Source organism: Elgaria multicarinata, chromosome 17, assembly GCF_023053635.1.
Source record: "Elgaria multicarinata webbii isolate HBS135686 ecotype San Diego chromosome 17, rElgMul1.1.pri, whole genome shotgun sequence".
NCBI classification, from domain to species: Eukaryota; Metazoa; Chordata; class Lepidosauria; order Squamata; family Anguidae; genus Elgaria; species Elgaria multicarinata.
The window spans coordinates 22,261,382-22,287,071 of NC_086187.1; the positions used below are offsets into that span (position 1 = coordinate 22,261,382).

The 25,690-nt window shown below is 45.8% G+C and overlaps 1 protein-coding gene across 2 annotated transcripts; it reads right to left on the minus strand.

Moving 5' to 3' along the window:
• Nucleotides 1-24,373, minus strand: ARPC1B (actin related protein 2/3 complex subunit 1B). 2 transcript variants are annotated; one of them, XM_063143650.1, is made up of 10 exons: nt 24,289-24,373; nt 16,420-16,494; nt 13,495-13,599; nt 11,280-11,502; nt 7,300-7,407; nt 4,858-5,064; nt 2,820-2,895; nt 1,415-1,611; nt 461-551; nt 1-272 (listed from the first exon to the last, which is right to left on the minus strand). In XM_063143650.1, the coding sequence occupies exons 2-10, from the start codon at nt 16,481-16,483 to the stop codon at nt 234-236; spliced, it is 1,110 nt and encodes a 369-aa protein (XP_062999720.1). In that variant the 5' UTR covers nt 16,484-16,494; nt 24,289-24,373; the 3' UTR covers nt 1-233. The 2 variants fall into 2 exon arrangements, with proteins under 2 accessions (XP_062999720.1, XP_062999718.1); XM_063143648.1 differs by lacking the exon at nt 24,289-24,373 and adding an exon at nt 21,644-21,899.
• Nucleotides 24,374-25,690: the final 1,317 nt, after the last annotated feature.

The following is a 25,690-nucleotide window of genomic DNA, read 5'->3' on the forward strand; positions in this document are numbered from 1 at the left end:
TTTTCCTTAGCTAATTATGACCAGCATATCTGTGTCATTTATTAAGCACAGTACAGACGCGTATATATATATAAAAAATCCCCGCACATCCCTTTGCTTATGAGGCACAGAGAAACTGCAAAGTTGTAGCTGCTGAAATCGTCTTCATCGGTGTGTTGAACTGCAGGAAGAAAGTGAGCCACAGTGGCAGCTAAGGAGGCTACGTGGGTAGGCAGGGAGAAGGAGCGTCCTTTTCACTTAATGCGAAGACCCTTCATCGCCGACTCCAAGCTCTGGAATAAAAATGCAAGACGTTGGAGAGGGAGGGAGGGAAATTGACAGACTGGCATCCTGAGAGAGAAGAATTGGCAGACATCCAAGGTCCTCCGAAACAGGCAGAAACTTGAGCCCAAAGGCCCTGGCTGCATGCCACCAAGTTCTGCCTTACATCTGACCACCCTATCCTGACGGAGTGGCTCACCTTGATATCCCAGATGCTCATACCCCCATCCATTCCTGTAGTGCAGAACTTGGAGCAATTGCCTTTCCCGCCAGCAATCAGAGAGATTTGGCTAAAAAAAGAAGACAGGTGTAGACGTTATACTTTCAGCACAGAAGCCCTCGAAGCAGAAGAGACCTGTGGTAGACTGCTGATACAGAGGGCTATAGTCTTCCGTAGGGGGATGGTGCAAAGAGCAGGGCCTTTTCTGTGGTAGCACCCCTCCCTATGGAACTCCACCCCCAGAGAGGCACACTTATGATGGGCCATTGGACCATTTAGCTCAGAGTTGTCTGTTTTGCCTACTGTAGCCTTTCCCAACCTCATTCCCCCCGCCAAATGCTTTAGACTTCAACTCCCATCCGCCCCAAGCAGCATGGCCAATGGTCAGGAATGCTGGGAATTGTAGTAGGATAGACATTTATGTACTGCCAAAGAAAAGGAAATGTGTCACCAAGAAAAAGGATTAAGATAAAAATTAGCATAGGTTAATTTATATGTCTATCCCCAGGATGGAGAAGGCCAGTCGACTGAAATTAAGACATAGGTCTGTCTCCCAGACTCACATCTCCTGGTCAACTCGCTAGCAAAGGAGCCAAGTGTGATCTCGGAAAGAGCTCTGATTTATTTCTGCAACTCAGGTTCTGCAAGGTTTATTTTACTTAGCTGGCAAAGCTGACCTTAAGGGCGTTCAGTATCGCTCAGGTCTTGTACAGCCTAACTTATTCCCCATTGATTGGGGGCTTTTTTAGGAAGTGGAAACTGATCAGAACTAAAGGCAAGGTTTGGGGAACAGCTTTTAGAACTGTTTCCCCCTGCTCAAGCTGGCAGGCCTCTGAACTCCGGTTGAAGGCGGCCTTGCCACCTAGCAACTAAGGTTCTGCAAGGCTGATCTTATTTAACTCTTGACGTAGCCACGTCAACGTGTCCACTTGCCTGATGCTGTTCTTGTGGAGCGTGTCCAGGGTGGCATTGTTGGTGTCAGAGCTGGCCTTCTTATCCAGGTTCTGGAAGCGCTCGCGAGCGGTGAGGCCGCGCTGGGAGCTCTGTTTGGGGATGTCCAGCTTCCCCCCGAAAGTCAGCACACTCTGCTGCTCCTCGTACGTGAACAGCATTGGGTAGCAGTCATGGCCCTGGGCAAAGGCAGGCAGGGGCAGCACTTGTAAGACATGTTATCGACATAATGAACTTCACATATTTTTCTCAACGATCCTGACAACAGCCCTGCAAGGCAACCCATTAATAATAATATGATGGTGGTGCAAGTGATGTTATTGCTCCAGCTATGTACATGGCATGTTACAAAGAAGTCTGGTACTTGTGTACAAAGCCCTAAACAACTTCGGACCAGGATACCTGAGAGAGCGCCTTCTCCCTTACCAACCTGCCCGGTCACTGAGGTCATCCGAGGGCCTGCTCCTGGTGGTTCCACTTAGATCCATCCTCCGACTGGAATCCACCAGGGGAAGAGCCTTCAGCGTGGTGGCGCCCCTCCTGTGGAACTCCCTGCCTCTGGAGGCCAGGCAGATGCCAACTTTCTATTCCTTTCGGCACCTCCTGAAAACATCTTTATTCCAAGAAGCCTTTCTCTAACATGCAGCCTTGGATTACTGTTATTGCTTCTTTTAAATTTTGTTTTAACTGTTTTTAGTCTGTGTTTATTTTCATTTTACCTTGTACGCCGCTCCGAAATTTTTCAATGGGGAGCGGTATATAAATATTCTAAATAAATAATAAATAAATAAATAATGAGTGAACAGGTCTCTGCCCCAAGGGAATTGCAATTTAGATACCATAATATGGAGGCCAGGGTAAACGCAGAAAGAATGCATTATTTAAGGGCTAAGCTACATGAGACCCCATTCACGCATTTAGCAATTGCGTGAACATGTTTTTAGAGAAGTCAATTTCAGGCGTGAAGGGGCCGGTCTGGATTGGGGCCCAAGTATGAGGGTGTGTAGAGGAGGCTTTAAAGCCTTTGCCTGCACTACAGTCCTAAACCAGATCCCCACACACATACACACCTGCAATTTCCTTTTTAAAAAGCCATTCACACAACTGCTAATGACATAGGGTAGAATCCAACTCAAGTCCTATTCAGAGTAGACCCATTGAAATGAATGGGGCTTAAGTTAGTCATGACTAACTTGTCCCATTCATTTCAATGGATCTACTCTGAATAGAGTAGATCCATTGATCTACTGAATACAGTAACTCAGCCTGTGATCTACCACCTGCAGTGGTACAGTCAGTACCACATACTGGTGCTGCAGATATGAGTTAGGCCTGAATTCCCCCCCTGCATCAATAAGCCCTTGGACAGAGCAAAGAGGCAACGTACCGCGGCCACCAGGCTGTTCTCAGTGATGAAGGTCACAGCCAGGAGAGGCAGCGTCTCTGTGGACAGGCAGGCCACGCTGATGGGAACAAAAATGCCAGAGAAGGGCTTAGCACAGATCCGCTGCTTCACACCCCCAGAGTGGCTGGGCCTACCGTGTTTCCCCGAAAATAAGACAGTGTCTTATATTAATTTTTGCTCCCAAAGATGCGCTAGGCCTTATTTTCAGGGGATGTCTTATTTTTCCATGAAGAAGAATACGGTACACATTTATTGTTGAACAAAAAAAAAGGTCTTATTTTCGGGGGGATGCCTTATATTACAGCGAGAGGCAAAACTGGAAGTAGGTCTTATTTTCGGGGGATGTCTTACTTTCGGGGAAACAGGGTATCACGGAATTCAGCTAGTGCAGTGGTTCCCAAACCTTTTCAGGTAACCGCCCCCTTGGTTCCACAAACTCATGCCCAGTGGCCCTTACCATACAGTATAAAAATCATTATTCAGAATAGTGGTTTTCAACGAGCCACTAAGGAAGATCATAACAACAAAATTCAAAACAGTAACAATTAATTGAATATTTATTCAAAACCCAATTACATTTTTTTAGTTTATTCAATTAAACGTAATTGATGAACTTGATCCAGTGATATCATCTTTTCAAAGTCTGATAGTCATTTAGCAAGAATATTAGATATTTAGTAACTAGGGCAGAGTACCTCACTATTCTGTAAATTCTTAACGTGATGGATGGGCTTGATGAAGTGATAACCGTTTCCCAGTGTCTGGTTTAAAGTCACTTAACATGAGTCTATAATCACCACGTTTAGTAATCTGGAGTCGATTTCTTTGCTTGGAGAGAAGTAGGCAGACCACACTAAAACCACATTCCACCAAATAGGATGTTGGAAATGCAACCAGGAGCTTCTGAACCACTCTCCGTAGTGCAGGATAGTGACCAGAAATTTCCTTCTGTAACCAAAATTCCTGGTTCGGAAAAGACCACCTCGAGCGCCCCCCTGCCGCCCCTTTGCCTCTTAACGCCCCCTATGCAATCCCACCACCCCCAAGGGGGCGGCACCACCCACTTTGGGAACCACCGAGCTAGTATCTTAAATCAGTAGTCTTCAACTGGTCCAGACACGGGACCCACCTCAGACTTCCAACCTGCAATATGGGACCCTCTTCCACCATTCTCTCCACGCCCAGGGCAACAGATTTGCTGTGACCTATCTGGACTGATCTCGCGACCTGGTTTTGGGTGGTGACCTGCCACTTGAAGACCACTGCCTTAAATGATCATAGAATCATAGAATAGCAGAGTTGGAAGGGGCGTATAAGGCCATCGAGTCCAACCCCCTCTCAATGCAGGAATCCACCCTAAAGCATCCCTGACAGATGGTTGTCCAGCTGCCTCTTGAAGGCCTCTAGTGTGGGAGAGCCCACCACCTTCCTAGGTAACTGGTTCCATTGTCGTACTGTTCTAACAGTCAGGAAGTTTTTCCTGATGTCCTGCTGGAATCTGGCTTCCTTTAACTTGAGCCCGTTATCCCGTGTCCTGCTCACTGGGAGGATCGAGAAGAGATCCTGGCCCTCCTCTGTGTGACAACCTTTTAAGTATTTGAGGAGTGCTATCATGATCCCCTAGTGTGCGTGAGTGCTTAAAAATCCAAAAATTAAAAGCTCCAACATGGATCGAGAGGTTTAATTAAAATAAAAACAACAACCCTAAAAACCCATTGGAAAGTTATCTCCAAGGTCTAGAACAGCAAAGCTTGGTTACCTGCAGTAAGAGCATTACGCTAGAATAAGCTGGTAGTTCGGGCATTTTGGCCCTGTCTGGCTTGCCGTTCGCCCTGCCTACTGCTGGAACGCGGTCCCCGAAAGCTGAAAGAGGTTCAACACCACGGCTCTTGACTTGGCATGTGTCTCGTTGTCACTACGTCCCAAGGCAGCATGTCCCTCTGCCTCTGGCTGGATTGGGCGAGTTCTAATGCTAACTCCTCCCCCTCCCCCACCCCCAAAAGCCCAACACCCCACTTACGCCATTTTCTTGTTGGCGTCCGCAAGGCAGATGGTGCTGTCGTGTCCCACCCAGGCCACGCGGCTGCCACTCTCGGAGAAGCAGATGCTGTGGACCCAGCCGCAGCTGCTGCTGGATTCGAACATGAGCTCCCCAAAGGGCATTTTGGATCCCCAGGGGGTGGGCGATGGACGCTCCTCAACTTCTTTGATGTAGGCCGAGAAAATCCTGCAGGGTGGGGAAGAGGGAGAGAAGCCAAAGTGTTTGAGGGAGGAGGGCCTTTTCAGTGGTGGCCTCCCAATTGTGGAATGATCTCCCTGATGAGGCTCGCCTGGCGCCAACATTGTTCTCTTTTCGACGCCAGGTCAAGACCTTTCTCTTCTCCCAGGCATTTAACAGCATTTCTCAACATATGCTAAGTTTGTTTGTTTTTTGATGGACCCCAGAACTGTTGTGTTTATATTTTTTTATGGTTTTAAATTTTGCATACTTTTTAAATGTCCACTCTTTTTAACTTTTGTAAACCGCCCAGAGAGCTTCGGCTATGGGGCAGTATATAAATGTAATAAATAAATAAATAAATAAATAAATTCTATCCGATATTTCACAGGCAGGGAACAGGGATATCCCTGTGTATGTAAAACACTCCCCTACATTCTCACATGTGAAATATCATTGTCTGAGCTCCCCCTCCACTCCCAATTACCAAAAAAAAAGGACTTACTGTTGTTGTTGTTATTATTATTATTATTATTAATATTTATTTATAAGGCGCCATCAATTTTCATGATGCTGTACAGAATAAAACAAAACAAGACAATTTGCCATATGGCTTACAATCTAAAATCACCATAACAGACAGGGGAGGGAGGGGAAAAACCAATAGGGATAGGGGACATTAAAACTAAATGTAGACTAGTATGACTACGCTACGGTTAAAAAGCTTTCATAGAATCGTAGAATCATAGAATAGCAGAGTTGGAAGGGGCCTACAAGGCCATCGAGTCCAACCCCCTGCTCAATGCAGGAATCCACCCTAAAGCATCCCTGACAGATGGTTGTCCAGCTGCCTCTTGAAGGCCTCTAGTGTGGGAGAGCCCACAACCTCCCTAGGTAACTGATTCCATTGTCGCACTGCTCTAACAGTCAGGAAGTTTTTCCTGATGTCCAGCTGGAATCTGGCTTCCTTTAACTTGAGCCCGTTATTCCGTGTCCTGCACTGGGAGGATCGAGAAGAGATCCTGGCCCTCCTCTGTTTGACAACCTTTTAAGTATTTGAAGAGTGCTATCATGTCTCCCCTCAATCTTCTCTTCTCCAGGCTCAACATGCCCAGTTCTTTCAGTCTCTCTTCATAGGGCTTTGTTTCCAGACCCCTGATCATCCTCTGAACACGCTCCAGCGTGTCTGTGTCCTTCTTGAATTGTGGAGCCCAGAACTGGACGCAATACTCTAGATGAGGCCTAACTAGGGCCGAATAGAGAGGAACCAGTACCTCACGTGATTTGGAAGCTATACTTCTATTAATGCAGCCCAAAATAGCATTTGCCTTTCTTGCAGCCATATCACACTGTTGGCTCATATTCAGCTTGCAATCTACAATCTTTCGAGCAAAGAAATGTTTTCAAGTGAGATTTAAAAACAGAAATTGACGTCGTGGTCCGCAAATGCACTGGAAGAGAATTCCAGGCATAGGGGGCAGCGAGCGAGAACGGGCGAAGACGAGCGAGAGATGTGGAAACTCTTGGGCAGGTAAGAGAAAAGGTGTTGGCTTCTGGCTTGCCTTTAATAACTTCCTTGACTCTGTACATTAGCCATGCTGGCATCCTCTTTGACTTGTGCGGATGTTCCCTGACCTGTGGTATGTTTTCTAGCTGAGTTTCTCATCATGGTTTTTTAAACAAGGAGACAATCTATACAATTTGGGGGGATCGGGTGGGTTGGGGCGCTTCAGATCCAGTTCAGGTTCATCTGAAATTGAAGTTCTTCCAGCTTGGTTCTGATCCGGGGACCGGTAAAGGAATGGTAACCGGGTCAACACACCTGAACCAAAATTCCCCCTGACGTTCGGATGGAAATTGCAGGGGGAAAGATGTCAGCTATTGGTTCTAGCCTTGGAAGAAAGGAAGAATGGAAGCAAGTACATAATGTAAGTACATACGGTATTTACTTTATGAAAGCACTGTATATAAGTGCCATTCCAGCAGGCAGTACAAAGGGAGATGATAGAGGAAGATAAAGCAGGGTCATTCTAGGACCCCTGCTGAAATAATTAATTCCTCAACCCCCCTCCTTTTTCCATCTGCGTGATGTCTTTTTAGGGCTGTAAGCCTGCAGGCAGGGGACGCCTTTTTCAATCGATTATATGCAAGCCACTCTAGGAGTCTTTTTGCCAGAGGAGCAGCAAAAAAGAAAAAAATACTTTGAAGAAATGATAATAAATAATACCTACTATACAGACTCACCTGCATTTGAAATCACAGGATCCGGCCGCCAAAAGGACGTTGTTGGGATGCCAGTCCAAGCTGAGGATGGTCGATCGAATGGGCTTCTTGATATGTTTACAAACCCACCTGGGGGCGGGGGGGGGGGGGTCACAGGACAAAGCAGAGTAGTTACCAGCCTGATTCACAGCACTGCAAGCGAGTAAGCCTGGCTGAACCCCTGGGATGTGTGTAGCCATTGGTGTTTATTGTGACATATTAACTATCACGATAAGTTATTTGCGCTGCTTTTTTGCTTGTTGAATTTACGTGCATTTTATGTTTTGACAGTTTATTGAAACCATTTATTGAACTCAATTTTGAGAAACTCATAAATATTACACACCCACCACTGCCGAGATTAATTATGTTGGTGGAACAGGGCCGTTTTAGGGTGACAGATAGACACATCTGCCTCCTTCTCTATCAACTTTTAAATAATCCACAAAAAACTTTTTCTTTCAGTCTGCTTTGAATTAAGATGCTAAATTGGGTATTCTCATGGTTTAAAGTTTTGCTCCCTTGGTTTGTTGTTTCAAATTGTTTCATCTGCTCTGTTAGTCTTGTTTGCAAGAGTGTGGCTGTTTTTTAGAGTTCTGTTTTAGTTTTATCATTTTTATGCTCTTCATGGTTTTTAATTTTTGTGAACCACCCACAGAGCTTCGGCTATTGGGTGGTATAAAAATGTAATAAATAAATAAATATGTGATTGTAGTTGTATTTTGTATGCATTAGGGAGTGGGCAAAGTTTGTGCTGAAAGGCAACATAGAAATACTGCAGAACAATCCATCAAAGAGCCAGTGTGGTGTGGTAGCTAGAGTGTCGGACCGGGAGTCGGGAGATCCAGGTTCTAGTCCCCACTCGGCCATGGAAACCTACTGGGTGACTTTGGGCCAGTCACAGACTCTCAGCCCAGCCTACCTCACAGGGTTGTTGTTGTGAGGATAAAGTGGAGAGGAGGAGGATTATATACACCGCCTTGGGTTCCTTGCAGGAAAAAAGGCAGGATATAAATGCAATAATAAATAAATAAAAATAATCAAATTCTACGCTCACAAGTCTTTGTGTGGGTTGACATCCCGGCTTCATATGTCAACCGTGCATTGAAAGCACCTGTGCTCAGCATTGAGATTCCCCTTAGCCACACCCACAAGGAGAGTCCAGAAATTGCAAGCAGCCGTGTTGACGCATGTCAACAAACCACTTCTGGCCATTTTCAACTCCACCACGGGCAGGTCTTCCGTAAAGCCAATGGGGTCTTAATTGCTCATTCAAGGCCAAGCCACTGCGAAAAATACTTGCGTTACAACAGAGAAGAATATATTGTAGCTTGGAAAATCCATCCCCCCGCCCCCCCAAGTTACTGTGAGGGTTGCAGCTAAGCACAGGGAGAACGGGGAAGTCTGAGGAGTTGGCTAATCCCTGCTAATCAAAAAGTGTCAGGGCTGCATCCCCCACGGGCCCTGCTTCGCTACACCACTGGTTGAAAGGGTAAGGGGCTTGGCAGAATATATAGGAGCAGATCAATGTGGGTTTGTGGTAGGAAGACATATGCATAATTTAGTGGGTAGAGTTTTAAATGTAATAAATGTAATAAAAAAAGCAAATATTAAGGCAGGTATTATGGCATTAGATATTTTTAAAGCTTTTGATTGTGTGAGCTGGCAGGCACTAAAGAGTATTATAGATAAATTGGGATTTGGAAATAAATTTAAAAATGTAATAGAACAGCTATATTCCCAAAATACGGCGGTAGTGGTGGTAAATGACGGACTTACTGAAAAGATACGACTAGCCAGAGGAACAAGACAAGGATGTCCGCTCTCGCCGGTCCTTTTTGTAATGGTTATGGAAGTTTTGGCGAAGGCACTAAGGGAGGATAAAGAATTAGAAGGAATTGGAGAGGTAAGGGAAATAAAGCTAAACATGTTTGCGGATGATACTTTATTGACCATTAAGAATCCATTAAGAAAATTAGAAAGAATTAAATATCAGTTGAGGGAATTTGAGGAAATTACAGGGTTAAAAATAAATTGGTCTAAATCAGAGATGATGTTGTTTAACTATACTAAGAGGGAAGAAAAGGATTGGGAAGTTAAGGGAAGGGAATTGAAAGTTAAGAACGAGATTAAATATTTGGGAATTAAAATTACAAAAAATCTAGAGAATTTAGAAAGGGAAAATTTAACGAGGTTAAAGAAGGAGGTACTAGAGAAATTGGAAAAATATAAAAGATTAAATTTATCTTGGTTTGGGAGAATAGCTTTGATAAAAATGAAGATATTAGCTAAAATTAATTTTGTATTTAGGATGTTACCTATAAAAATATCAGAAACCGAGATAAAAAGTTGGCAAAATATTATTAATAAATATTGTAATGGAGAAAAGAGAGCAAGAGTGAATAAAAATAATTGGTACCTAAGCCAAAAAAAGGGGGGAATGGGTCTCCCAAACATAAAATTATACTACGTAGCAAATAGATTAAGACATGTTGTAGAAGCAATTATGGGAGTAGGAGATTTATATTGGATGGAAGAAAAAATTATAAGTAAGGTAGAGATGAATCTGGAGAATGTTTTTTTTAAAGATGGAGGAAGAAAGTGGGTTGGAAGTATAGATAATCCACTCCTGAGGACTCAATGGGAAATTTGGAGTAAATTTAAAGGGAAGCTGCTTCCGAGCAACTCTCCCTTAGCACCGATAATAATGTTAAAGAATTTCCCAGAGGATCTAAAGGGTAGATTATGTAAAATATTAAAAGAGAAAAATAAAATAAAATTAAAGGATTGGGTAAGAGATATTAAAATAAGAGAAGATATGGAAAATTTGTTAAAGGAGAAGAAGCTATCTTGGCTAGAATATGGTCAATTAGAGCAATGGAATAAAAAGTGGATTAAAGATAATAGAATGTGCAGAAAGATGACGAGGTTTGAAGAATTAGTAGTAAGTAAGGAGAAAGGAAAAGGAAGTAGTATAGTTTCAAAAGGATTAATGAGTGAAATATATAAAATATTGTTAGAGAAGGAGTTTAGAGAGAATACAGAGAAAATGATTTGGGAATCAGATTTGAAGATACAAATAGGGCGACAGAGCTGGGAGGGACTATGGAAACAAAGAGTGTTGAGAAGTTTATCAGTAAGAATAAAGGAGAATTATTTTAAAATTTTATGGAGGTGGTACCTAACCCCGGTTAGATTGAATAAGATAAGTGATCAACATTCAGCAAATTGTTGGAGAGGATGTGGGGAAAAAGGAACGTATTTACATATGTGGTGGCAATGCAAATATGTACAAAGATTATGGAAGATGGTGTTTTCAGAAATTGAAGAAATAGTGGGAATGAAAATAGAACAAACACCAAAAATAGCATTGCTGTCACTATTTGAAGATATAAAGTGTGGAAAAGGAACTATAGAGCTGATATCGAGTTTGTTGGTTGCAGCACGATTGATGATAGCTAGGAACTGGAAGATCCAAGGGGAATATTCTATTGAGGAATGGTATAAAGTAGTATGGGACATAGCCATTAATGATAAACTGACATGTAATATTAAGTGGAGAAAAGGCGTAACTAAAATAAATGAGTTCGAAGGAATCTGGAAACAGTTCCTAGTGTTCGTGTTTACTAAGGGAAGTGGGAAACCACCAGCAGAAGAAATGATTAGATTTTGGACTCAAGAATGATCCCGAGGTGGGGGGTGCACATTTATGTTAAGAATGAAGATGTTGTAGAGTGATAAGGCATATGTAATAGTTTTTGATATTTGTACTCAACAATTATTCAATATGTATGCAGCAGATATTTGATGTATTTTTTTCTTATTGTGTTAGTTTCAGTTATATTTTGGAAATGTTTATCTATGTTTATATAGTGTTGAAAATGAATAAAAATTAAAAAAAAAAAAAAAAAAAAGAAAGGGTAAGGGGCCACCTGGAACAGCCTGCATTTGCTGAGACTCACCAGTCGTTCTCTTGCTCAAAGTAGCAGATGGAGATGAGGCGGGAGCCGCTGCCGACAGCAAACTTGTTCTCTTTCGGAGACCACTTCACGCAGCGAGCAGCCCGGTTGATCCTCAGGATGACCAGCGTGGGCTTCCAGACATTGCTCTTGAGCGTCCAGACGTAGGCGTTGCGGTCTGTGCCACAGGTCACGATGCGGTTGCTGTCAGGGGCCCAGTCAATGCCTGGAAAGGACACCGGAGATCAGAGGACGGCAGTCCAAGACAGCGCATTTCTAAACTGCCGCGCCAATTGTAATTGGTACATTCATCGACATGAGCCAAACCGTGGTGGGAACGATTAGGGCCTCAGCACTGGGGGTGGAGGACGGCAATAAATATCCATTTTTAAGCCCTCACCCCTCCATTTATTTCTCGCTCTTTGATATTGTGATACTGCCTTTCTTTTTTTCTTCTGCTCGTATGTAGGGGAGGTTTACTCATTTGAAGCCTCCTCAGAAGTTAGCAGGGCAAGGTGTCGGCACGTCTACTCAGAAGTAAGCAGGACTGAATCCCACAGCTGCGCTTTTACATAGCACTCCAAGCAGGGCCAGGGCCAGACTATTTTGTGCCCTAGGCAAGGTGAGCTGCTTTCACCACCCCCACCACCCAAAAACAAATGCCAACTTTGATTTTTAAGAACATATGTTTCCTGGAAAAAATAAGAAGCACAAAACTTGAAACCGCTAAATTTATTTGAAAGTGCAAGAAATACGTCATGCCAATTATAGCAAACAAATTGGAAAGGAACGTCTATGGGTCTAAAATGTATTATTTAATAGAAATGTCACCTCCAAGTCATCCCCCCCAACTCACACACGCATGCACACACACACTCAGCATCACTCACGCCAAACAAACACACGCATGAACACATGCATTCACTCAAAGACCCCCTGCACCCCATTCACCCATACATTCTCTCTCTCTCTCTCTGTCTTCCGGGCGCATTCCGGAAGTCCAAATGTGGAGCCGCCCCACCCTGGCTTCACTTCGGCTGGGCGGGCGCGGGGTGCCATCTTGCCCACCCAGGCCCAGCTGAATCCTCAGGCTGGGTCGACTCACAGCCAACACGCGTGAGTGCTGCACTGTGCCCGGCGCCCCTCTTAGCTTGGTGCTCTAGGCGTCTGCCTGAGTGGCCTGTATGGTAGCACCGGCCCTGACCCCAAGTATCACACCGCTGCAGCAAGCAGGTCTCCAGCCTGTAAAATGCACACCTCAGCTCCGTGAAACTTAAACTTACACGGAGATGAAAGAAATAAAATTTGAAGCAGCCGAGAGAGGGCGCCCCTGTCCATGACATCTCTGTGAACATTGGACAGGAACTGGAACACCTATCTACCAGACTCAGGAACCAGGGCACATCCCTGTAAGTGCTCCAGGACACCTGCCACTTAAACGGACTGGAGTTACAGTGATGCTTCTTCAACCGCATGCGCGGAGCAACTTGCTATGAGGGATCATGACCTATGCAAATCGGTGGGACAGACAGGTGTCGCCATTTATATTTTCCGCCTTAGATAGCGTGGCCGTTTATGAAATATGCGTTCTGCGGTTTGACATGCGTCTTTCGCTCCGTCATCCGCCGATTAATAGAATCGGATTTTTGAAGAGCAGAATTTCATTCTACTTGCGCTAATTCACATTAGTGTTGATGCCCACTTGCACTAATGAGCACAAATCCCTCCCCAACCCCCGCCAATGAAAAACCGGTCCACAGGTCTGTGGAATCCTTGCAACTCAGAACATCAGAAGGGCCCTGCTGGATCAGACCGAGGGTCCATCTAGTCCAGCACTCTGTTCACACAATGACCAACCAGCTGTCAACTAGGGACCAAGAAAGCAGGACATGGTGCAACAGCACCCTCCCATCCATGTTCCCCAGCAACTGGTGCACACAGGCTTACTGCCTCAGATACTGGGGAACATGGGTGGGAGAGTGCCTGTCTGCTGCGGAATCCACAGGCCACGTTCATAGAAATCTGAACTCATCTGAATTCATTCTGGAGTTAACTAGCAGCGCTAAAACTGTACACATCCCTGGCAAAAACCTAAGAAGCAGGTCCCTGAAGGCCTATTTGGGCTCAAGGTGGGATCTGGATCTGAAAAGGCTAAAAGGAGGAGATGGCCATTGGTGCCCCCACCTCTTCCAGCAAGAGCGTCGGAAATCCCGCTCACCTGTCACCTGTCCATTGTGTTCCTTCAGCTCGTGGACTTTGCTCCACTTCGCCCCGTCTTTCTTGTAGATGTGAACTTCGTGGTTGTTAGGACAGATGGCCAGTTCTGCGAGGCAGAAGACGAAAAACGGCGCACAGTTATCCCGCGAAAGAAATGTTCAGCCTCCACCCTTTGTACTATGAACCTCTCTGTTTGTAGCAAGGGCAAAGTCTGAGGATCTTTCTTAGCTCCGCAGGAAGTATTTAAAAAATTATTTCTTTCCATGGCACAAAACAGAAACACCCCCTCCTAAATGGTGGTTCACAGAGGGATGGCCAATTAGCAGATGGTGACAGCGTCCTCTTTCGTGCGCTTACCAGGCCGGGAAAGTTCTCCGTGCAGTGCAAAAGGAGGTTCGCAGCTTAACCCTCCCTGCCACGTAACCACAGCTGGCATCAAGGGTCAGCATCTGCAGAGGACTCACACCCCAGCAGGGCCCCACTGATAAGGGCCCCCTGGAATTGCTCCTGCTCTTCACCATCGCAATCTGCTTTTTTCACCTGCCTCTTGCTCTGGACCAGACCACAATGATGGTGAGGAGAAGATGCCGGAGATGCCTCTGCCTGCTTGCTCCCGGGCTCTCTGCCTGTCAAGCAAGCAAGCGGGAGCAATCAGGAGAAGAAGGATGGCTTTAAAGAAGGAGCCTGGAGGAGAAGACTATCAATTGCTACCGGTCCTGATGGCTGTAAGCTACCTCTAGTATCAGAGGCAGTAAGCCTCTGTTGCTGGGGAACATGGGTGGGAGGGTGCTGCCACGCCATGTCCTGGTTGTGGGTTGGCCTCTGTGTGAATAAAGTCTGGGCTAGATGGACCCTTGGTCTGATCCAGCAGGGCTCTTCTAATGTTCTTAGGGTGACGAGCAAGAGTAGCTGGTGACAATGGCGGTGAGAACATGGACCCACTGAGAGAGGGGCCCCACGGACACTGCTCGTAGCTTAATATGCGAGAAGGATGCTCTGTATAGAGGCCTGTAAGTGTGTGAGACCAATTAGGAGAATTCCCCCCTCCCTTTCCAGAGGGTGAAGAATATATGCAGACATTGGAAAGGAGTGGATCGTGCCCATTCTCCAGCACACAAAGGAGATCAGGAGCATAACGGATGGATGGACAGCGTCAGTTCTTGCAGGTCTCCAGTTCTGGACCCACATTTTAAGAAGAACGTCGATGAATGAAAGCAGGCACACCCCATCTGGTGCCTCTTGGGTAATTTGGACTTCAACTCCCATCAGGCCATAGCTAGCAGGGCCAAAGGTTAGGAATGCTGAGGGTTTTAGTCTAAAGAGGAGCAGACAGGATGGCGAGGGTGTCCTCCGAGGAATAGCTGAAAGAGCTGGGCATGTTTAGCCTGAAGGTTGAGGGGAGATATGATAGCTTTTTGAAGAAGAGGAGGTTGAGGGGAGATATGATAGGGGAGATATGACACCTTTACAATCTCTGAAAGGGCATCAGGCAGAAGACGGAGCTGACTTGTTCCTCCAGAGGGCAGAGCTAGAATCAGTGGGTGGAAATTGCAGAGAAGCAGATTTCGACTTAACATTAGGAGAAACGTCCTAATGGTAAGAGCTGCTCAGCAGCAGGAAAGGCTGCCTCTGTCTCGGCTCAAAGCCTCTCCTTGGCAGGGGGTGTTTAAGCAGAGGCTGTCAGGGATGCCGTAGCCTCATCCTGTACTGCAGATCCTGCCTTGAACCAGGGAGGTGGACTAGATGGCCTCCAAGGTCCCTTTCAACTCTACAATTCTATGGCGTGGGCACATGTAACCCTCACCGATCTAAGACCAGCGAGAAAGAGAGATGTTTCCCAGCCCTGTTGTCTCTGCAAACGCTTGGATTTCCAATGAGGTTGAGAAAGCCAGTGATGTATTTCCATTCGTGGAGCAGCCCTTGGAGAAAAACAGAACCGTGCAACCCGCCTTGGGCATTTTCCAGTCTCTCCCATGCCCTGATCTCATTTCTCCTCCCGGTTCCCCTTCCTGCAATGCCAATCCCTGAGAGGGGGCGGAGAGAGAGAGAGAGAGAGAGAGAGAGAATGAATGTGCTTTTTATTCTTAGGGTGAATTGTGCAATTGCTGCAGTTCTTTCAAATCTCCACAGCTGGAGAGAAGGAAATACTTCACTAAGGCATTCTGTTAACCCACTAACAATGTCTATATTCTCTCTCTCTCTCTCTTTGGATCTGCTCATGCCACTGGCAATAATATTCTGTTCTCCCACATCTACCCCCAAGGCTGACATTGGCCTCAGAACTGGATCTCCAGTTACCAAATCTCTTTCCAGTTATGGTGTCGACACAGGGCTGCCGCCCAAAACAGCAACCCTGCGTCATGATCGCTCCGCATAGTATTTAGCTGATCTGCGTTGTTTACCCAGCATTCGCTCCACATGATTGGCTGCCATTGACAAGGAAAGGGAGATGATTAAATATTATGGGGAGCCATCATTAAGAAGGCCCTGTCTCCCATTTCCACCTGCCTCCGATGATGGCAGGACAAGGTAAAAAATTAAGGGCTGGGTTCTCAAGTGCAGCTTTGGGCTAAAGGTGAGCACCATGCCTGAAAAGGCTGAAAAGTGCAATCAAGCCATACATCTTGGATCAGCCTCCCTAAGCATCTGGAGGGTGCTTTAGACTACAACTCCTATTATCCCCAACCACTGGCCATGCTGGCTAAGGCTGATGAAAGGTATTGTCCAAAACATCTGGAGGGCACTAGGTTGGGGAAGGGCTGTCTTAGACAGCTTCTCCACTGGGCTCTGTCACTAGACTGGCTCCAAACCACTAGGCTCCGCCCCTCTTCTAGGCTCCGCTCCCAGTTCCCTCCAGGAACCAGAACTATTCATTTCAAGAGGCGGCACTCCTACAGTTGGGAAGCCTAACCCTGAGAGAGCTTACGTGTTTTGTCCTTGTTCCAGGCGTGGCAACTGATGGGCTCCAGCAGGAAGCTTTGGTAAGCCATGACGTCTCAACCTGCACAGAAAGAAAAGTTCATCTCTTTCAGCCCCCACGTTTAAAGCGGTTTGTTTTATTATCCTGCCCTTCCTTCTAGGGAGCCAAGGCAGCATGCATGGACTTCTCCCCCAACCCAACCTACACGCCTCCGTCCCAAGAATCTATTCTTTATCTTTACAACAACCCTGTGAGGTGGGTTAGGCAGTGTGTGTGGCTCAAGGTCATCCCGTGAGCTTCATGGCTGAAAATTTGAATCTGGGTCTCCCCCAATCAAAGACCAACAATCTGGGTCTTCCCCGGAGCCTTTCAGAGACAAGGGCTGAGTTCGGACAACACGTTAATCAACTGGAGAGGGGTGTGTGTAATAGGAACCGAATGGGAAACAACAGTTGATTAGTGTGTTGTCTGAACTCAGCCAATGAGTTGCAATTAGCAATTAATTAGCTAAGAACCTGGTGCCTGTCTGTCTTGCTGGGAAGCGACGTCCTGACCCACAATCCCTGCTTCCTAGTCTCCCATAAGTGCTGATGAACTGCCAATGCTCACAACTGATGGAAATGCACTTTGCATATGTTCTGAAGTACCCTGTTATTGCCCCTTGGCATTTTCCTGAGCTGTTCCCCATCAAATGAAATGAGGCTGGTGGCTAAGCACAGAGCCTTTTCAGTGCCTGCCCCCCACCCACCCCGGTCACGGAGTGACCTTTCCAGAGAGGCTCGCTTCCTGCCTATGCTGTGATCTTTTCGGCACCAGGTAAAGACTATTTCATTTTCCCAGGCTTTTTAGTCCTTCAATTTTGTTCTTCAAACGTGTTGTTCTTTAGGTTTATTCTGGGTATATTCTATTTTAAAGGTCTTACATTACATTTTAAAGGTGTTTAAATGTTTTCTCATGTCGTATTTTAGAGGTTTAATTTTTATTTAATGCTCAGAGAGCTTTAGCTATTGGACGGTACAGAAATCTAATAAACGGATGAAATAAATAAGGAGTTCCAGAACTGATCTCCAGCTTAAATTATGTTCTGCTTACAAATTTGATAAACAAGAAAAGAGACGGGGTGGGAGGGTGGGGTGGAACCACAGTCTGCGTTGCCCTGAAAGTTTGAGTCTCTCTTTGTGTCTGGGAGGCTTTTTCAGTACGGAATTAGTTGAGCCTTCAAACGCGACATTCGCAGAAAGACAGTGACCTGGTTCTCCACCTCCCAAAAAATGCAACTCTTTTTCCCTCCAGTGCCTTTGGCTCCAAGCTGTTATTGAAAGGAAACCGAGCAGCTCTGATAACTTTTAAAAACCGGAAGTTGGCTCCAAAAAAAGAAAAGAAAAAAAAGCATGGAGGACTCATTGCTTTCTTTTCTGCGGCCAGTTCCTGTCTGGTGGAATTAAGGAGATGCTTCCAGATGAGTGTTTTACCCCCACCATTGGCCTGCCTCGTTCATAGAATATTACTGGGGGTCCAGACGACATCTTCAAATACTTGAAAGGTTGCCACACAGAGGAGGGCCAGGATCTCTTCTTGATCATCCCAGAGTGCAGGACACGGAATAACGGGCTCAAGTTACAGGAAGCCAGGTTCCTGCTGGACATCAGGAAAAACTTCCTGACTGTTAGAGCAGTACAACAATGGAACCAGTTACTTAGGGAGGTTGTGGGCTCTCCCACACTAGAGGCCTTCAAGAGGCAGCTGGACAGCCATCTGTCAGGGATGCTTTAGGGTGGATTCCTGCACTGAGCAGGGGGTTGGACTCGATGGCCTTATAGGCCCCTTCCAACTCAACTATTCTATGGTTCCACTCATAACCGTCCCAAGTTTTCCCACCGCTTCTTCTGTCTCCCCCACCCCACCACTTCCCACAGAAAATCCATTTTGGAGGGAAAGACTGAAGAGCGGCCCAGTGCCTTTTGACTTTTGGCGCGAGGAGCCATCTAAGGTGACCAGGGATTCTGGGGGAGGAGAGGGGGTGTTGCTTCCCCTTTAATAGCCATGCAAAGGAAACCATTTTGTTTAGCGGTGCAGCTTGTGGTTGGGACGCTGCATCTACCAAAATCCCCTCTCTTACACAGCTATTCAAGGGTTCCTGTTCTCTCATCACAGCTTGCACATTTTGCAGCTTTGGGGAAGTCTTTCCATGGGGCAAGGATGCCCCTTCATGGTGCAAAGGATTCTGGGAAATGTCCCAAGGGATGCATTCGGTTCACACACAGGTCCGTCCTGTCGGGCTTTAATATATTATAACTACTCTAGTTATAGATGTAACTAGAGCAGCCATGGCCACCTCAGGCAACAAATTCTGGGTGGCCTAAAAGGGCAGCAAATTCTTAGTTGTTATTGTATTCTTTTTGTTATTACTTGTTGTTATTGTATTCCTACTGTCAAAGTGGAGGAGAGGTGCTGATGGCGTTTTTCTGCCACATGTGCGAAAACAATTCAGCTAATTTGGGGTATAACGCATCTTGACGTGGGTGGGTACCTCAGGCCCCAAAATGTCTTGAGCCGGCCCGGCTTCCCCAGCCTGGTGCTCTGTTGGACTCCAATTCCCATCATTCCCAGCCGTTAATGTTGGGAGTTGCAGTCCCACACATCTGGAGAGCACCAGGTTGGAGGAGACGGAGCTAGAGAAAGAAAGAGGAAACGCAGTTTCTTAACTAAGAGTGATGAGAGAATACCATATAAGGCTCGAGACAGACTTATCAGAGAGTGTCAGTTGAAGGTGGTGTGATAGAGACACTGCTGCCTGTGGTGGAGGCCACAGCCAGGCTCTTGAGCTTCCTTTCGTCAGGACTCTTCTTCTTATCTAGCTTTTGAAAGGTATCCAAAGTGGCTTACAGATAAACTGACTGAGGCTGCCTGAAGCACATAGTTCTTTCCCGCTAAAATCCCCGTCCGAAGCAAGGCCTTGCAGGACATCTAAAACTCAGCAAATATCAACAGCCCAGGACCCCTCTCAGCCCTGGCGCTGCCTTGTTGATGGAGGAATTGGCACCCTCAAGATGGTTGGGACTGCAATTCCTGTCATCCCAGCCACCGGCCATGCTGACTGGGGATGCTGGGAGTGTCAGTCCAACACATCTGGAGGGCAACCTTTCGAGGAAGGCTGATCTATGCACATCCTTCAACTGACATGGTTTTACTGTCTCCAGTGGGAATTACGACAAATACTTTCTTCCAGGTGGTGAAATCCTAGCCAGACAACAAAATATTCAGGATACAAGAATATTCTACAGTTCCCACCCTGCCAGATACCTTGTTTAACTAAGGAAGGAACACGAAGCTGCAATAGGGTATCCGGAAGCTAAATAGAAGGCACAGTGCCAACTGACCATCCCTTGGACTGCAGACTCGGGTCTTATCCATTGGCCAGAGAGAAGCAAGGAAGACGGGGTGGCTGTACCCCGCTGCCTCCCAGGAAAAACAAGGGGGAGACCAACCTAACCCAAATCATTGGCTAGAGAAGAAACAGCTGTAGGGAGATATATTTTTTTCGCCCTTCCCTGCCAGAAAGAACACCTATAAAAACGTTGAGAACTAAGAATGGGTGCCTGGGTTTTGTTTCTTTCCTCCTCCCTCCGGATCCCTTTTCCTTTCGTGTCATGTCTTTTAGACTGTAAACCTTATTAATCTTTGTAAGCTGCACTGGGAGCCTTTTTTTTGGGGGGGGGGGTGAAGAGTAGGGTAAAAATGCTGTCAATAAATAAATACATAAATAAATAAGGCAAATTTAGCTTAAGAGTACCACATTTCATAGGTTTGTTTTGTAAGCTGCTAAGCTTGGCTCTGGCACTGGAGGGTGAACTGAGCCAGCCATGTACAACAATTTGCTGCCGTCGTTTTCCTCCCAAAAGTAGAAAATAAGGATTTTCTCAGATAATGGGAGTGTAGGAGCAGAAATGTCTTTGCAACCTTAATATATGCAACTGGAAGCTGCAACAAAATGTTGCAGCGTTTCCGCGCTAGCCCTCATTGTTTTAGTTTTTTAGATTTTAACACAGACACATAGAAGGCCAACTTCTCTGAGGGCCAGAGTTTCTCCTTAGATACAATAGAGCATTTTAAGATGGAAGAAGCAACAGAAAGGGTTTTTTTTTTTGCATTTGGAGAAAGATTCTTCCTCATCTGGAGAAAGATAAGTGGCCTCTGAGAAAAGCAAGTCCTTTTTGGAATGCATTGGGCTTAATAAAAGTTTTTTTCAGGAAGCTGAGAATATTTTCTCTTCTGTTCCTCTCTTGTTTTTTCCTTTGTTTCCTGTTCAGTCCACTGCCCAATTGCAAAACTAGAGAAACAGTTCTGATGGTTATCTTTAGACTGAAGAGCCCTTCAAACAGAGGAGTGGTTCTTAGTTTTTTTAAAACAGGATTCAAAGCCACTCTACCAGGGAATCGCCCAAGTTGCTTGCCCCAAAATCCGACTCTTGGTAAAAGCCCTGTGACATTTCTAGACAAAACTCAAATCCATTCAAGATAAAGGACAAATTCCAACAGGGTTAATCCAGGTTAATCTGTTACAGCAAACATAAAACAAAAGAACCTATAGATTAAAGACCATTTCATCAGATGACGATTATATTTGGGGGCCTCTGATGACGTGGGCCACGAAACCTTCAGCCAGCGTAGCCCCACTAGTTTTACAAAGGTCTCTGTTGTGAACTCCTTTCTGTGGATGTTCCAAAAATCAGTTTATCAAACAACCCACCAACAACAAAAAGCTCACTTTTTCATTTAGAAGTACCTTGAACACTGAGGAAGTGGCCGCAGCTGAAATGCATCAGCTCTGGCACAGAAATGTAACACTGCCAAAACCAGGGCAGAACACGAGCCAGGCGCGTCTGGGAGCACTGAAAGCAACGTTGAACCTCGGATCGCAAAATCCCCAGGGATGCCCCCCCCCAAATAAAAAAAAGGTTAAAAAGCACAATGCCTGTCCTCAGACGGCAGACAAAGGCGAACTTCTGGCAGTCGGTTTTGCAACCTTAAAAAAAACTACAAAGGAAACAAAATTGAGGAAAAGGAGGGGAAATGTCATTTTCCACCCCACACGTTCAATCGCTGTTCTTCACTTTTGAGCCAAATATATGCCTGGGGGGGGGGGGGGCATTTGCACCCTGGCCAGCCCCGAAACCGAGCTGTAGGGAACAGCTCTTGTCAGAGCAGGCGGAGGAGCTGCGGTAACTTACCTCGAAGGGAACGAGAGAGGAAACAAAACGGAGGCTCTCGTCTTCCACACACCGCGGTCTGGAAAAAGGAGGGCCGCTTAGTTCATGGACTCTGAGCAGTCGACATGAACGGCCACCCAGCTGAGCCGGCCTCAAAGGAAACGCAGAAGTCAAGGCAGGGCTCTCTCTTGGACTTCCCTTTTCGCCTCAGAGGGGAAAAAAATGTAACCACTTCCTTGCGTGGGTGTTGGCAGAAAGAGAGAGAGAGAGAGAGGTGCTTTTTCCACAGCCGAGAGCAATTGAGCAGGCCCAGCCTGCAAGGAAAACCGAGTTCAACTCTGTCTAGGCCTCTCCCTTCATGGGCTGGGCTGCAAAGTGCTTTTAAAAAGTCGTATAGAAATGGGTGAGGAAGGGAGGAGGATTTTGCAAACGTGTGCTCCTCCGGCATGGAATGCACCCACGCCTGGCTTCCACATGCAAAAGGAGGGCCGGTTTAAGTCCCCGGTGTTGCATCCCTGCTTCCCTCAGAGCAAATAGCCTGGTCCTGTTGAACATAGCCGGACTTACTTCTGAGTAAACAGGTTTGGGACTGCCCTGTTGGAAAACGGGTGGGTTTTCTTCTCTATACGCTGTCCACTGAATTAAAGCATTCTTAAGCAATTGTGTGGATTGTAGTAGACTGATCGACTGATTTACCAATTAAATGTGCGTAACATTTTGTATCAATAAGTCAGTGCCTCGAGGACTTCCTGTCTCCATATGTACCTCCCCAGCAAAGATATTCAGCGGAGGTTCTCCTTTGGGGGTCCCTGCCACCTGAGGAGAGATGTGGCTCCCAGAAGAGCAGGGCCTTCTCAGCAGGGGCACCCTAATGGTGGAATACTTTACACACACACACACCTATTTTATTGTATCATTTATGCCAGGCAAAACTGTTTTTATTTTCCCAAGCTTTTTAGATACTGTTCTAATCTTACTGTTTTATTAGGTTGCTTTGGGGATTTTGTGGCCTTTTATTTATTAAGGGCTGTTTTTCTGTGTATGTTTACATTTAAATGGTTTTATTCTTTCTTGCAAACTGACCTCCTGGGAATATGATTGGAGGGTGGTATAAAAATATCTATAAGGAATAGCAAAGAAAAAGTGCTGAAAGAAAAGCAAACTTTCATTTTAGATGATGCACTTTCGTATCATCTCATATTTTCTGTGTTTTTTAGATAGGTTGCAACATCTTAGAGCAGGTCTCCCCCCAGAGAGAAACCCCTAGGGCTTTTAAAATAGGAATAACCCACCTCTGGAGCTAATCATCTGCTAATCTTCTTCCAGTGTCATTAGCACTATATCCTGTCCTGATGTAAGGCATCTATTGCAGAATCATAGAATAGTAGAGTTGGAAGGGGCCTAAAAGGCCATCGATGCAGAAATCCACCTTAAAGCATCCCTGACAGATGGCTGTCCAGCTGCCTCTTGAATGCCTCTAGTGTGGGAGAGCCCACAACCTCCCTAGATAACTGGTTCCATTGTCGTACTGCTCTAACAGTCAGGAAGTTTTTCCTGATCATAGAATAGTAGAGTTGGAAGGGGCCTACAAGGCCATTGAGTCCAACCCCCTGCTCAATGCAGGAATCCACCTTAAAGCATCCCTGACAGATGGCTGTCCAGCTGCCTCTTGAATGCCTCTAGTCTGGGAGAGCCCACGTACTGCTCTAACAGTCAGGAAGTTTTTCCTGATGTTCAGCTGGAATCTGGCTTCCTGTAACTTGAGCCCGTTATTCCGTGTCCTGCACTCTGGGGAAGGCAGGTGCAAAGGGAGGGGTTACCAACTGACCATAAAGAACATGGCCTGCTCTTGAGCATTGAACAGCAGTTTTGAATATACCGTAAACTTGGCAAATGTTTTTTTTTTCCAGGCTAAGGAAATGGGCATCATTGCTTGCTGATGGCTGCAAAAAAAAAAAAAAAAAGATGGTGGTAAAGGGACAGGAACAGAGCCTAATTTAAAAGCTGGCAACCCTAAAGGTTTGTGTTGTTGTTTTTCGCACCAAGAGAGAAGACACATCTCCAAAAGTAGCCTGTCTAGTCTTAAGAATAAATTAAAAGGAAGACGACCCACAGATCAGATTGGCTTGTCATACTAGGAGCAGGAAGCAACATGGAGGAGAAGCGAAAAGGAATGACAACACCACCCAGCTGAATGGAATACCCTGGATTTGTGTTCAAATTATAAATGAATTACCATCTTCCAAATGTGCAAAAAGCGTCCAAAAATGCATACAATTTACAAATGGGGGGATGCCCCCCCTTCACCACCATCACAAACCTTTCTTGTGATATTTAAGCACAAATAAATCCCATCTCTCTCTCTCTCTCTCTCTTTGTCCTAAACACACTTTCTAGGCAGGAAGTCTCATTCAAACGCAATGGGATTCTCTGAGTAAAGAGTCACTGGATCAGGCAACTTAAGTTATTATGCAACCGCTTAGAACAGCCCTCCCCGACCTGATGCAGATGTGTAGCACTACAACTCCCACGTTCCCTCCAGCACATCTGGGAGGACTTAGAAGTTAAATAGGTATGCACCAGCACCAGCAGCTGCGTTTGGGAACAAAGGTCTCACTCACTGTCAACACTAGTGACTTTCCCAAGTCTGTTTCAAGAAAACTCACCTCCCCCGTCAACTAACACCATGAACAATCAACGCTCTTCTCTGCAAAGCACCTTTTTTTTCTCCCCAAGCTGCTGCTCACTTCCTCCTCTGGGCGGGCCAGAAAGGCAGGGCCTGCTGCAAACTTCCCTCCTCCTAGGCCAAAGTTAGGCAGTTTAGCAACCGGAAGCTGCCCCTTGCTGAATTAGATGCAGCTCCAGGCTATGTGTCAACCAGCTTTGCAGCAGATGACGTGATGCGCGCAGACAGGGCACACGAGCTGAAAAATTGTGGGGCAGGGACCGTAGGCAGCGATCAACACGACATTCGTCAGCCTGCTGTCTCCCTTCCTGGCAGAACACCTTTGTGTTTGCAACACGGTTATTGTCACTGTTTTAATTCGCATGCTGCTTTCCGACGAAATGTATCCTCTTTAAGTTCCTCTTAAAGTTATTTAAGAGGCAGAAAGAATTTGCATTGGGCAGGTTACTCACTGGATCTGAGCTACTGGAGTGCAATAGCAGGATCTGGCTATAGCTGCTGCGTTCCCCCCTCTTCCTTCCCTTTAATTCATTTCTAGACATTTTGTGTAATTAGGAACATAGGAAACTGTCTTATAGCGAGTCAGACCCTTGGTCCATCTGTTTACACTGACGGACAGCGGCTCTCCCAGTTTTCAGCGTGGGTCTTTTCCCAGCTCTATTTCATAGAATAGCAGAGTTGGAAGGGGCCTACAAGGCCATCGAGTCCAACCCCCTGCTCAGTGCAGGAATCCACCCTAAAGCATCCCTGACAGGTGGTTGTCCAGCTGCCTCTTGAAGGCCTCTAGTGTGGGAGAGCCCACCACCTCCCTAGGAGGTTTGAAAATGCATACCTTTTGCATGGCAAAGCATGCGCTCTACCACGGAGCTACGGCCTTCCCCTAATCGTATCCCCGTCCCACCACTTGTACCAAAAATCTCTTCGGAGCAGTTTTAACATTGCGCAGCTCAAACTCAACAAAACAGAATCAACGTGGCCCCACTGCAAATGGGTTAGGTACACACTTCATGGGGCAATAACATCTAGGCCATATGATTGCACCATAGCCTAAACCACAATTTAAGGAGCTGCCTCTTGGCTTCTGTTCAGATGATGCATCAAGCAATCCGGTTTTATTTATAACGATATGCTTTTCAGCAAAGATTGGCTCCAAAAGCAACTTGCAATTAAAATCTAAACGTAAAATGTTTTTTGTTTTGTGTGTGTGTGTGTGTTTTTACATTTTCATACCGTCCAATAGCTGAAGCTCTCTGGATGGTTCACAAAAGCACAACAAAACAACCAACAGTTTAAAAACACAAATACAAAATACAATATAAAAAGCACAACCAGGATAAAACCACACAGCAGAAATTAATATAAAAATACGGAATTCAAACAGC